The sequence below is a fragment of the Sebastes umbrosus genome, chromosome 19 (genome assembly GCF_015220745.1).
Source record: "Sebastes umbrosus isolate fSebUmb1 chromosome 19, fSebUmb1.pri, whole genome shotgun sequence".
NCBI classification, from domain to species: domain Eukaryota; kingdom Metazoa; phylum Chordata; class Actinopteri; order Perciformes; family Sebastidae; genus Sebastes; species Sebastes umbrosus.
Genome location: NC_051287.1, coordinates 24638996 through 24653507, shown reverse-complemented (window position 1 = coordinate 24653507; position 14512 = coordinate 24638996). Strand labels below are relative to the sequence as shown.

The window sequence follows — 14512 nt, the reverse complement described above, 5'->3', positions numbered from 1 at the left end:
GCTCCTTTTGTGAATAGACGGGCAGACGCGAGGACTTGTCTGCCTCGCGGCATGAAAACGGCTTCTGTCCTCTACTGTATCCTGTCGGTACAACTGTATTTTATTAAAATATATCTTATCTATAGGCTACATATCTACAGACTATCAGACTAGACATGCAAAGTGCATTATTATCATACTGTTGGAGATGTGTCAGTATAATTGTTCTGGTGCTCTGCATGGCGCTGACGCCCGCCCACCTGCTGGGTCTCATCACCGGCTCTCTGTAACTCTGCACCCCGCTGTTGCCTGGCAAAGGCAGCGGTGTTGGTAGCACGGAGGTCCCCGGGGACCGCCGGCACATCCACCCACCGTCTGTAACTGCTTATCCTATTCAGGGTTGCGGGAGGGGATGGAGGGGGGGGGGGGCTGGAGCTGATCCCAAATGACATTGGGCAAAGGCGGGATACACCCTGGACAGGTTGCCAGACTATCGCAGGGCTGACACATACAGACAGACAACCATTCACGCTCACATTCACACCTATGGGCAATTTAGAGTCAACAATTAACCTAACCTGCATGTCTTTGGACTGTGGGAAGAAGCCGGAGAACCTGGAAAAAGCCCACGCTAACCACCGTTACCGCTGGTACAATAATCTTTTATTTTGATGTTCATAAAATGCACCCAAGATCAGGAATATGTACGATATTACTACTGACATTCCTGTAATATTACGTCACAGCGTCTGCTGTATTAGCCGTGTGTTTACTACGTGTTAATTTGCATATAGAGCGGGGAGTGAGATCCTATCGCAAGTGGTCGCTCAAGACGCATCGGGAGACGCATTCTAATGCCAGGTGAGAACAGACGTACTTAGTGCTGTCCACTTGTGATCCGATCACTCGGGATGCATTTTAATGCCAGGTCTGAACAGGGCCTATGCCACTAAGCAGGGTTTTAAGCGGTGATATTGCTTTGCCTTAATTAAAGAACTGCGAAATTCACAGGATCTACTATTTTAAACACAATAACTGACCTCTCCTCTGGCTGGCCACTGTCTGAGCTTCCATGCTGTCTCTGGTAAGGTGGAGTGAAGCTGCGCAAGGGGTAGCCATCTTGGTTCCACATAGGGTAAGGCTCAGTGGAAGGGGCTCTTCTCTCCTGGTGCAGGTTGGGATGGCATCCCTCATCAGAACCAGGGCTGTTCAGGTGGTCTTGATGCATCATAGGTTTCATCATTCCTGCTGAAAACAATCAGTGTTCAAATTGGAGAGTTTTCCTTGATAAAAAAACAGCTGGGAAAACGGTCTGATTTCAGATGCAAAGTTACGTGCTCATTTTATTGAGTTCACCTGTAGAGTGGACAGCACCGGGGTAGTAGTCCACAGGAGATCGTCCTTGGGTCATGCGGGGATCCATGAAAGGTGGCATCATCATCCAGCGGGGATCAAATCCGAGAACATGTGGGGGGTAGTAGCCCCGCTGGGCGTGGCTTGAGCCAGATGGGGCAGGGTGAGCAGACTGTTGCCAGTGCTGCATCTTGTATACTTGTTCCTGTAGAATATTACAATGAATACACTTTAAATCCACAGTCCTTGCTCTGTGTATAAATGACATCTAACATTCAGCTGAATCTAATATGAGACTTCAGAGTTAGCCAAGTCAAGGGGATATCTTCCAATGTTACAGTCTTCTTAGTATAAAATCCCCTTCGTTTCAACCCTTTTCATTGTACATGTGAACTATTTTGAATTCCACATTCACGATTGAACACAGAAGACATTAAAGCCGCTCTCAGCGTGGAATAAACTTACATGATTGATTGACTAAAAATCCAAAATTAATATCAAGGAAATTTGACACGTCTGTGTTTCACTCCTCATACATTATGGTCATCATCACAGCAGGTCTTCTCCGGGAAAGAGAAAATGACCAAACAGTCTATCAATCAGCCTTTTTCACAGCAGACATTTTGTGTAGTCATTTTGGCGCTGCGGCTTAGTGGTTAAAGCGCCTGTCTCGTAAACAGGAGATCCTGGCCTCACTCAGATAAAACACTCTGTAGCTCAGTGGGTAGAGCGGATCGTCATTTAACACGGTTAGCGGTTAGAAAGGTTGGCTGTTCGATCCTGCTCTCTGCATGTCAAAGTGTCCTTGGGCGAGACACTGAACTAGGGCAGGGCGATATGGCCTAAAAATAATATCGCAATATTTTTTTTGTGTCCGAGAGGGAGCCAAAGAAGAGAGGGAAAGAAGGAAATGCCAAAGCGAGTCTCATGCCGGCGGGGTGGCTTAAAAACATTACATGACAATTTGTAGTCGATGTTCGCGATATAGTCATTTTATACACCACACCTGGGACAAGCCGCGATACATTGACAGACCGTATGTATGTGACAACGGCGGGCAAGAAGCCACCAGCAACGCTACATCTCCGAACGTAGTACAAACCAAACAGACACGGTCTGTCGGACACTCGCTAACGTTACGCCAGGCAGACACACTGCGCACAACTTCACAGCTAAACTAAAATGGTGTGGTGCAGACTTACTGGGAAAGTGGCTGCTTGTGTCCACGACACTACACGCAGGGCCGTGGCTGCTACAGTAACTCTCCCGAACGGATGAACTGGGGATTTTGTCTGTTGTGCTCATACACTGCAGCTGGCGCACCGCTGCATGCGACGCACTAATCTTGTCAGTTAACGATTAATAATCGGTTAACGAGGGTCGGTTATCGGTAAAAAAAAAAAATTCAAAATTTGCATCCCTACTTTGCACCCCTACTGTTCTTCTTGCGTGAGAAAACCAAATGACATTAGCTCCCAAAACCCCTGACAAGAATTAACAATGGACAATCCAATCAAAGACAAATAGGTTAACACGCTTCACAAGGCTGTTTACATGTTGATGACATAAAAAAAAAAATCCCTGCTTCCACGAACTCTCTTCTCACAAAGCAGCCACTAATACATTGACGCATTAGTCTGGGATTAAGACTTTATGGGTTAGAAGGGGGCATCAGCTGGTGCTCACCTGCTGCTGCGGATGGTGCTGTGGCTGCTTTTGAAAGCGAGGTGGGACGGGTTTGGAGGGATGACGTCCACTGTAGTCTCCCGAGGGAGAGGAGGGCTCCTGACCATCATCCTCGCTGGCACGGTAGCTGGAGAAGGCAGGTTCCTCACGGTAACTATGACCAGGAGAGCTGTCTGGGGGACACTCGCTTCCATCTGGAAATCATTTGACCACAACCCATGCTTAGAATCTGCAATAATCTTTATATTTTATAGATAATATATAGGCCTAAATATACAAGTCTACTTGTAGTTTTTGTTAAAGCTTTTAAGTTTGTTTACCTTTTGTGCTGTACTGCCAGCTCTCATGGTGGCTTTTACTCTGTTCCCGGTCTGGGGAAAGTGGAACCTCTTTGCCCTCTCCCTCTTTCAGGCCCTCGTCCGTCCTTGATGTCTGCCTTTCAGTCTTCCCAAACTTCTCATCCAGCTTTTTAAGTTTTTCAGCGCAGGCAGCCAGCCGTTCCTCACGGGCACGCCTCTCTTCCTCCTCCCGGCGTCTGCGGGCCCGCTCAACAGCCTCCGACAGCTCAGGTGACACATACTTCGCCCTAGCTGGAGCCTGAGACTGGCGAAGGTGATCTTCCTGGTCAGCCAGTGGCTCACCTTGGATTTTCTGCTGGGCCTAGAGACGGAACAGAGGTAATTCAAGGGGAGGTATATATTACAGTATATTAAGTATATAAAAATATATGTACAATGTGACCTTTGAGAAAAGCTTTTAACTACGAAATATTTGATATTTTACTCTGAGACCAAAAGGATTTGCTGATTTTAAAAGTGTTTCCTTTAGGGGGAGATAGCAGGTCAACAGCAGATGTCACACAGAAGTAGTGTACATCATCGGAAAAGCTGGGAAACTGAAAATTAATTTGAGATGCAGCTCAGTACTGTGTGTCAAATTGTTCTAGTCATAGATCTGAAATAAACATGAATTAATTAATTAAAATAAATTGTGTATAAGGGCTTTGAACATTCTGATAGAAGTATATGATGGCCATTCCCATGCTCACTTATATCTCATAAGTTTTTGCAGCAATTTTTGGGTTGATACCATCTGTTACATAGATTTGGTGCCAAATTTGACCATTTTATTAAACAATCGAGAATTGATAAAAATGATCAATAATCCCTCCTAAATACCACATTAAGTCACTAAGACCTTGAGGAACACCACAGAAATAGATAAGATGTTGCATTCCTCTAAATGATTGAAACGTGTGAAAAGAGGGAGGAATGATGACAAGCAACTAAGGTCCCAGGCCATATTCAAACTCTGTAATTAAAATAATTATCTCTGTAAAATAATTGTTACATAGGATGCACCTTAGACCACTAGGCCTTAAAGATACTAGAGCTGCAACAATTAATGGATTAATCAATTAGTTGTCAACTAATAAATCAATCACTGACTATTTTCATAATTGATTAAATCGGTTTGAGTCATTTTTGAAGAAAAGAAAAAGGCAAAATTTCTGATTCCAGCTTCTTAAATGTGAATATTTTCTGGTTACACTTCTATGACAGTAAACTGAAAATCTTTGAGTTGTGGACTAAACAAGTCATTCAAGGATGTCCTCTTGGGTTTTGGGAAACACGGATTAACATTTTTCACCGGTTTGACCAAACCACTAATCAAGAAAATAATTGACAGATTAATCGACATTGAAAATAATTGGTAGTTGCAGGCCTAAAGGGTACCCTAAATGACATCGTCTGCTAAACCCATCCGCTCACATTGACAACTTAAGCCTCAAAGACTTGTTTAGTGAAAGAAAATATTAAATATGTAGGCTTAAATGTGTAGCTCTACTTGTAGTTTATTTTAAGGGAATTCATCCGACAGATTTTTCACATTGAAACCGTCCAAAAAAACAGAAGCGTAGTCTGTATCTCCATTATGTCTGTCACATCATTTCCAGTTGCCAGGAAAAGAGCACGGCGAGTGAAAAGCAGTCAGACACATATCTCTATGGTTACTGCAAGGTCATCTCTACCGATTCACAATGACAGTCTCACTCGAGGGTGTGTGAAGGCACACTGCTATTCATATGCCCTGTGGTGTTGGCTTATCCTCCACAGTCACACAGGGATTAAAGAACAAGATGTGTTATTACTGTGGATAACATCATAATGAGTTAATCTTAGATAAGTCATCTCAGAGGAGGAGGAGGATGAAAGTGGAAAAACACAGCATTGGTTTGTTTGTTACCAGAGTATCTGTAGAGAGATATCTGCCATTGGTCTTCCTGGGCAGCTCGTGGTGATGATGTTGGTAGGAATAGCTCTCCTCAGTGCCCTCCTGGGGGTAAGACACCTCACCTGAACTTAGGGAGGATTGGCAGTCACGCAGGATCTCTCTCTCCCTCTCCCATTCAGTCCTAAAAAGTAAAGTAAAGTAACAGATCAAATATTTAAACCAGGATCCCTTTAAATGATGACAAAAACATACATTTAAATAAAAAAAGAGATCTCACCACATCCTGCTTTTTTCACCGGAGTGGTCTTCTTCGTCATCACTGAACTTAAGCTTCTCACTATAATCAACTTCCTCATGGAGTCCTGGAAAAACAAAAACAAACTAACAGTCAGTGGCAAAACCATACACTCGAGGAATGATATTATCTGGCTGAATGAAAACCATAAGAGAGCAAATCAACTTGCTATGTCCTGAGCAGAGCATGTGAGTGGAGCGGAGCCTGAGTGGAAGGACTTTGGATGGAGCGCAGAGCGGCTTTAAAAAAAAAAGTTGGAGCGTCGCATTGCCTCCCGCTCCATCCCGCTTCAACTTTGCTCCAGTACCGATCACACCATGAGTTCGAAACATGCCCGAGCAAGCCCGACCCAGAATGTATCTATGTATTGCGCACGACGGCTGCATAGGATTGTTTTTGACTCATGTAATCCAAACATTTCCAATAACTCCAGAGTGATGTAAAGTTAAAAAAAATAAGCAATTATTGAAAAAAGACGGATGTAATCATTTCCGAAATTCACAACATGTTTTTTTACGTAACAGAATATCCTGCTTCAATCCATATTTGTTGGCGTTTAGCCTTTCAAAAACAACATATTCACTGCGGTCAAAAAAACTGTTGGCTCTCCCGCTCACCACACACAAAGAATGCACGTGTATTAACAGGGCGGTCTAGCAGCAATCATACAAAACTGGCGAGTTATAGGCTATTCACTAAAGGAAGTAGGGATGTGCATTCCAAGCAAAAATACTATTTGAAAATCACTGGAAATTAGTCGATTATTATTCCGAAATCGCTGTATAAAAATCCAGCGTACTCTTGCTTGTTTCTCTAGATCACCAACCCTGCCTTTAAAGAAGATGAACTCTTATTAGTGGAATCAGCACAGTGAAGGCTGTAACATGTTGGCATACGATTAATAATTCAGCAATACTTCATCATCAACTATGGTGACGGTGAATATTCAGAAGCTGAAGAAGAACCTTAATGTAGCACAAACTGACTTCACACTCAATCTTTTATTTGGCCTCCTATAAGAGGGGGATGGAGGGAGTTAAACAAGTGTAAGAATTACTGACCGGCCCATCCATCCTCGCAGTCATTGTCAAGCTCATCCAGATCCTTCAGGTCGTCTGGATTAATGATGGCTGGGCGTGTCGGTCTTTCACCCGGCCTGCGGATGGGCTGAGAAGAGGGTCGAGGTGGAGCACGGACAAAGCGGTTCTCTCTTCTCACATCACCACTGCAATGAGATGGTAGAAAGAAAAATTAGCAATTACCAACTACTTAATGAATGGATAAATGCTCTCACATTGTGAATGTACTTACTTGACAAGTTCAGGTTTGGCGGCGTAGCCCTGTCTAAAAGCGGGTTTGCTTTCAAATCGGGCTGGTGCTGCTACGGTGGTAGGAACATGGTCTGTACCTGGAGCTTCACGTGTATCTTTAGAGCACATCTGAAAACAGCAGGATCATAGTAAAAAAAACAATGAGCCACCATAAGGTTTTGAGTTGTTTCTGGTTATATCCAACAGCTAATAGTAAATCCACTAGACTGCAGTTTTTTTTTTTTTAACAAACAATGGCCTAAAGTAGTCATAAAGTACTTACAAATGCAGGCAACATGTCGTGGTAGACAGCAGTCGAAGTGTGGTGAAGCTGGTACTGCAGGGCAGTAGGGACGGTTGTTCTGCGGAGAGGCTGGGCGGGTCGCAGGGAAGGCTCCTTGGGGTCAAGGACTGGTGACTGAACCGTCACTACACTAGAAGAGGTTGTGACGGTGGCAGACGGGGGGTGAGATGAGGCGGGAGGGGTGCCAGTCTCACCCAGGGCAGTGAGCTTACCCTCAGGATCTGCTGGCAGGCCGAGGCTCAGGGACGAGGGCTGAAGGTTCCTGCCACCACCTTCCCTCCAGCTCGTCACATCTTGAAGTGGGGAGAGAGAGATTTCAGAAACACCGATGAACAAATTGTATATGGAATGATTTGCACTGACAAAATATGAAATTAAAAGTAATACCACACAGTTTTGAACCTCATCTTAATGTTTTTAATGACATAAGTTAATTGGTGCCAAGTCCAATCAACGCTCTCTGTGTCACTGAAACAGCTAATCCAGAACATCCCAAATTGTCCGTAAAAACTTAAAAAAATGACATCTATTCTCTATGTGAACACGTCTGTTGAGGAGTTCTACTTGCTTGGAAAATACTCAAGTATATGACATTGACAGACACATAGCGTTGGGTTCGAGAAACATTGAGTAAAGTGCTCTCTACCTCCCATTGTAAGTTTCAACAGTATCATTAGATTCCAGAAAGACCAAATTAATAATTTGCTTTCCAGCAGACGTTATCTTATCTTTGAGACTGCCAGCCAATTCTTGAGAGTTAAGACTTACTCTGGGGGCGGAGGCTTGGTCCTGGCCCATACGACGGATCGAAGCCGCTTCTTTCCTTGCCAGCCCTGTCCTGTTCTCCAGCTGCCTTCAACGTGGGAAATTCCTCGTGAGAGAAGGGCTGAAGTCGGTTTGAGGCCCTTGAACCTGATGTTGTCATTGAGAGAAGTGGCATAAAGAAAAACGTTTGTCTGACTTGTGCACGCAGAAGAAAGCTGTACTAATTCCCAAAGACGTATGGGGGTCAAAATCTGGACAGCATATCATTCATCATTAGCATGTAATTTGATTTGAAACACACCTCACTCTCAATTATAGATCAATCTGAGATGACTCACCATCTTGCTCTACTGCCTTTCCATTTAGCTGGGCCCATTGCTTTGGTCCACCTGTGTTTGTGTTCTGTGGAAATGAAGAAAAACCATGGTCACTGTCTAATATCTGCATTATATCTCTTTGACCTTTAAGACACAGGCTGCATTCACACCAGATCAGGTGTTGCAGTGATTGGCCACAGGGTTGTGCGGCGGTGTGGGAGAGTCACAACGATTAACGTCTTGCTTCCTCATGTCTGGGTTGTACTTGTGGCTCTGCAGTTACGTGATTGGCCACCATTTCTTCAAAAAGTTGATTGCACCCCCTGAGGGGGGTCGCAGCCCAAACGCACTATCCCCATTCAAAATGAATGGGAGGACTCGGGTATTCACCGTACCGCCAAATCTGGTGTGAATGTAGCCTTAAAATTAGTCTTTTTTTTCCTGACAAATTGTGGTTAAAAGCCACCAACTCCATCTTGACCTGCTCTCTGTGTTAACTACACTGGAACAGAACAGACACACTGTAACAGAAAAGAGTACTGGGTATCACCCTCTCTATATCTTGTAAGAAAAAAATATATGTCCACCTAGCAGAATAATTTGCTCTCAAACTGAGATAGTTAATACAGCCGAGAGTATTTAATACACACTGGTACACAGAGAATCTATGATACTTGCCAAAAATTACCAAATGGATTATTAAAGCTAGGATTGTACAGCAATTGTTCAGTCACATGTATTTTAAGACTGCACTGAGTTTTCTTACACAAAAGGGGCATTTTTTTCTTGACTTTTAAAAAAATATATATATTTAACAAAATCTGCACTAAGCTCACAGTTGTGTATTAGGGAGTGCTTCTCTAAGATCAAACAAGAGACAGAAGTTTAAACATAATCTTCATGACCGTAAAAATCTGTAAAAAAACATCCCAGGTTGAACATAACCATACACACCTCTTGGTTGGCTACCGGTAAGGGCTTCTGAAGATTGGAGACAGATTTCTGTAAAGCCAGCTGTGGCTGCAACTCCGGCAGCTGTGGTATTGATGCAATAGAACTACAAATAAGCAGAGAGGAAAAAAAGAAAGTTAGTTTTGTGAAATTTTGGGTACAATGACTTGATAAAAGGCAAGAGTCGAGAAACAACAGTCTAGACTGACTTGCACTGATAGACTGGACCTGCGGGAAGGTGTAAATACAACAACTATCTCTTATCATAAGATAAAAGCTTTAGATGAGAGGGTAGTTTGCAGTGTTTTAACCTTTCTCCCCTTACCTCTTTTGATCGGGTTGTTCCTGCTTGTTCGCCCATCCTGTACCGTCTTTCGGTACAATAATCACGTTGGGATCGTTTCCTTTGTTTTCGGACTTCAAGCTCGGTAGGTGAGCAGGTGGGGGCATGCGCCGGGCTGCGGCCACTTTGCCAAGACTCTGCAAGCCATGTCGCGGAACTACTGGAAGAAAAACACAGGTAGATAAAGCAAGGGGAGTGAGATTAACAAAAGGGACTGAAACATAGTAACAGATATGTAAAGAAAGTAATTAGGTATTGAGGAGAGAAACTAAATAAATCAAGCTTACCTGCGTTTTTTTGAGTTTCTATTGATTTTCCCTTGTACTTGTCAAATAGGCTGAGTGAGGAATACTTGCTTTTCCCATCCTTGGACTTGGTTATTTGCCCCAAACGATCGGACATTGCGATGTAATGTCATCGAGTATGGAAATTTTTATTTGCGCCTTTTCCCAGTTTCTTCTGATTCTACAAAGAAGAGGAGAAGAAATGTCAACCTTAAGTGCAAACCTCACTGTAGGAAAAAAAACATCTAACCTAAAGGGAGGAGGATGTTTATCCATCCTGTTTTTTTATTTATTAGAAACAGACTATTTTCTCAGACAGGTGCAGAATGCACATTGGCGGTAGGGATGTGACATGATTCTCAATTTTTCAAATTATAAAAAATCGACTAGTTTATGCGACTATTGTCCTGTCTTAAAAAATATTTTTTCCCTTGTTTTAACCGTCGCAGACGCTGGTATTAACGTTACTACCAGTAAAAACGTGTGTGGCATGGTCAGTTCTTCTCATATTCTGTCAGCGCAGGTGTGTGTGCGCATGCGCACAAGCAGCGCCTCACCCCTCATAGTTTCAGCAGGTAGATCAGCTGTTGTGGCTGGGGGGTATGCGGCAATTTTCGAAAAATAATCGACTAGCTCCCAGTTATTATCAAATAGTATTTTTGCTTGGAATGCACAACCCTAGTTGGCGGTCAGATGGGTGATGTCTATCATCACTGCAATGTGTTTATGTGCAACTTCCAACAAATGATGTGAGCCAATCGAGGTGACGCATCAGTCGCCCTTTGTCAGCTCTAGTACATTTGACACAACATGGCTTGGAACAGGTGTCATAATCAAATAAAAAAATACTTTGGGTGTTCAATGTGAAACGTGATTATTTTAAAGCAGGCACTGTCCTGTCCTCTACATTAGATTTTAAATGGGAAAATGTGATTTGCTCCACGTCTACATCTGCTGTGGAACGTCGACTTCAGTTTTTGTTTGTTCCACATCCTGACTCGAGGGTAGAGACGCCAACAAGTCAACTTGTCTATGACATGCAGGTGTCACAGAGTTCCTCATGTAGGATTACTGGTATTTTGTATAAACATGCTACCTTACAAACAGCACTGAGTTGTTGTTATCAATCATAGGAAAGGTATTTGAGTGAGTTTGAAGAAGATAAAATGAGTGTTCACTGTTTTACTAAAACCAGACACCAAATAATCAGAGCATCACCATATTTTGTGTTTGATATAGTTCAGGTACGTGGATTATCATGAGTAAACAGAAACACTGTTTCTAATTTTTTCAAATATATTTTTTCTATGCTTTGATCAGAGCAAAATAAATTGAGCCTCCGTCACTGCAAAAATCTGTATGGCTTGATACCTCTAGCCTTAAGGACACAGCAAGCTGACGGTCGGTCATAGGACAGTTTGGGGCCATCAGTGAGCGTCCGTCGGCCTAGTTTTTTTGGTGTGTCTCGCACCGTTGACTCTAGTCTGTCTGTGTTGGAGGTTTTTCAGCCGATTCAGCATGTTGAATCGGCGGCGGAGCGCATCAGTGAGAGAAATCGCCCTGATTGGCGGTTCAGCTTAAACAAATCAGTGCACGAGAAGAGAAACGGAAGTGAGGAAAGCCAGCAAACCAATAAAGTCAAGATGGTAAACACAGGCTGGTCTTATCATTTTTCATCTTCATCTCATCTGACCATTCCAACACACGGTTATTTTCACAACGACACGGCCATCTGGAATGACGCTAAGTGGTGAGTGAGAGTGGTGTGAAAATGGTCGTCAAACGCTGCTTTGTTTCATATACGTATCATAACGACGACTTATATATCTGCAGTCCTCGGTCTTCTGGTTTCCTTTTTTGAATGACGAATACAGACTACCGCGGCCTGCTGGTGTGGAGAGTAATTTCGTCTCATGCAGGCGCAGTCTGTGCTAACTGTCCGTCGGCTGTAGTCTTTGTGGTGTGCTCGGGTGCAACTTGTCGGCCAAAACAAAGGCGACGTGAGGCAGCCTTCGTCGTCGCTAGTTCTCTGATGTCGGTTGTTGTGTCCCCAGCTTTAAGGATAAGGGGAAAATGTGTTTATGCTATTTAACAAAACTGTCCTTTTTAAATGAATAATTATCTGACTTAAACTCCATTTCCATCTATTTTTTCTCTTACTGCTGAGCTACTTCGTAAAACTGATGCGATGTTTGCAGAAATGGCTTTGACTTGAACGTGAAATTCTATTGTGAAATAGCTCAAACACTCATTGTTACCAAACTGAAATATACTAACATACACCTGATGTAATGCAATATACAGCAAATACTACTGTAACTTCAACCAACACACAGAAGTACACAAAAACATGTGGATTACCACAATTATGCAGACACTGTAAACAGAAACCTGAAATATAACAGCAATTCATTGAGGTTTACCAGTTGAGCTCTTATTTAAAGTTACAGGAAACCTAAATTGTTTTATGTACACTTAAATCTACCACAATAGTCAAGTGGTGGCAAACGTTTACTAGCAGTAGCAGTAACACAAGATCTACCAACTTCTTATCACTGAGAAATCGGAATTATTTGTGTTAATTGATTTTGACAAAGACAATCAAATCACATGAAGTGCACACCCCAAAGTGTGTTTTTTTCGAGTTAAATGTGATACATGGCCAAACATGTTCTTTTAAGGTCCCATATTGTAAAAAGTAAGATTTTCATGTCTTATATATTATAAAGCAGGTTTAAGTGCTTATAAATACTGTGAAAGTATCAAAACGCTCAATATACGGAGAAATACACAAAGCCCGTATTCAGAAATTGTGCTTTTGAAACAAGCCGTTAGGATTTCTGTCCATTTGTGATGTCACAAATATACAATATTTAGACCATTACACGGTTTTAAATGTAAACATTCTAAATGTGTCCCAGTTTTTTTTTCCTGTTGCAGTGTATGTAAATAACATCAGCTGATAGGAAGTAAACATGGACCCAAACTGTTGCCAGGCAACGCAATTCTGTTGCAATTCCCTTGAAATGCACTAAAACGGAGCGTTTCAGATAGAGGGTAAATACAGGTATATTCAGGCAGACAGGATGAGGAAAATAAAGTGTTTTTTGAACATTACAGCATGTAAACAAGATTTAGTAGAAACACAAAATACAAGTATGAACCTGAAAATGAGCATGATATGGGAACTTTAAAACAAGAACCAAAACAACACAGATGGAGACACAAAGCTTTAACAGTGTGGGCTAAATGATCGTGTTTTTTTTAGTATGTAACGCTAGCTACGACCTAAAGCCCACTCTGGCGTGTTGCATATTTAATACACAATATAAAATGTTAAATAAATATGATCGTTTCAACCAAACAGCGCTACCAGGCAACCCGTAACTTAACGGTAGGTTACCGAAGGCCGCTCCGGTAAAGCTCCGCAGAGGCGTTTTACTGAGATTTACCGGGAAACATATCTGTCCATCAAGGTCGATCTAGCTGGTTATTTAAACACATCACGCAACACCCTTTTGCTTTCAGTAAAATCATATAACACCTACAAACGACACATTCACCGTTACTTAGTGGTCGTTATGTCAGAAATGGAAGCTAACCTGATGACAGCTAGCTAACATACATTTACTTGACGTTGTTCGCATGTTTAAGGTTATTTCCACAAGACAATAAATAGAAAATAATATATGTACTACAAATTAATATACTTAAGATAAGTAAAAACATAATTTTGACAAGCACAGAATACCGTTTGACCTCTCTACCGGTATCTGGAGGTGTCGTTAGCTCACTGGAAGCTAATGCTAATGCCAGCACATGAAATTGACACCACGAAAACAAAAACACACAATCTAAATCAACTACTGAGCTATAAGAAAAACAGCGATTTGTGTTCAATGTGGGAGATAATAAAGATGACCTAACATTACCTTGAATTGTAACGTAACAAACACAAACGTCATATAGGACCACATCTGCTAGCCATCACTAGTCACAGATGCTAGCTGCTGGCTAAAGAAAGATGGCTATGTAAACAGTTAACAGCGGCCAAGCTCCCGGAGAGCTGCAGATCAGATTCTACCACATATTACACTGTCGATATGGATACATTACATTTATTTCTGTTTGTACAAGCTATAAGTGAAATAACACCCAGCTAATTGTTCTTACTTAGCTTCGACAGTCAAACACTAGCGAAGCGGCGGTCCAGTGTAACAACAACAACCTGACAGGCCGGAGGTGTTCACAGCATTTACATTAGTGCTTGACATGATTAAACACACTGACTTTGGGGGGAAATATGTGTAAAACACTCAGACCCATGCAAATATTTTCAACCTTTCGCTGTTTTCCCAGAACGACAGCGATGGTGGGGATATATAGGGCAAGGCGATTAAAAATGGCTGCTGCTGCCCAGAACAAAGCAACAATAAAAACTGGGCAGAGGAAGAAGACGAGCGAAATACTGCAGATTTCACACAACCACCCGCATCCATAACTCACCGATTCAACGTCTTAATGTATCTTGTGATCAGTGACGGTGATATATTTCCACAAAGTGTAGTCTACTGAAAGGATGGATGGCGATTGAGGAGCCCAATCTTCTTCGTAGGTTGAACCGGTCGCAGCGTTGTTGCTGGGGTTCTTACCCGGCCTGGAAGTGAACAGCGCTGTGAGTGTGGAGGCT

The 14512-nt window shown here is 42.5% G+C and overlaps 1 protein-coding gene across 8 annotated transcripts in view; it reads right to left on the bottom strand.

Annotated features, from left to right (window-relative positions):
- Positions 1-14512, bottom strand: part of prrc2b (proline-rich coiled-coil 2B) — a 32643-nt gene extending 18131 nt beyond the window's left edge. For 5 of the 8 annotated variants that reach the window (XM_037752734.1, XM_037752737.1, XM_037752738.1 and 2 more), the window contains exons 1-15: positions 14329-14512; positions 9826-10003; positions 9521-9698; positions 9199-9301; positions 8266-8329; positions 7931-8074; positions 7142-7455; positions 6860-6987; positions 6610-6773; positions 5531-5615; positions 5266-5434; positions 3339-3678; positions 3019-3212; positions 1336-1537; positions 1020-1227 (exon numbers count right to left, since the gene is read on the bottom strand). In XM_037752734.1, the coding sequence (XP_037608662.1) occupies positions 1020-1227; positions 1336-1537; positions 3019-3212; positions 3339-3678; positions 5266-5434; positions 5531-5615; positions 6610-6773; positions 6860-6987; positions 7142-7455; positions 7931-8074; positions 8266-8329; positions 9199-9301; positions 9521-9698; positions 9826-9940 (2408 nt within the window). In that variant the 5' untranslated portion in view covers positions 9941-10003; positions 14329-14512. The remainder of the gene's footprint in view (positions 1-1019; positions 1228-1335; positions 1538-3018; positions 3213-3338; positions 3679-5265; positions 5435-5530; positions 5616-6609; positions 6774-6859; positions 6988-7141; positions 7456-7930; positions 8075-8265; positions 8330-9198; positions 9302-9520; positions 9699-9825; positions 10004-14328) is intronic. The other 3 variants (XM_037752735.1, XM_037752736.1, XM_037752740.1) reach the window with 3 other exon arrangements.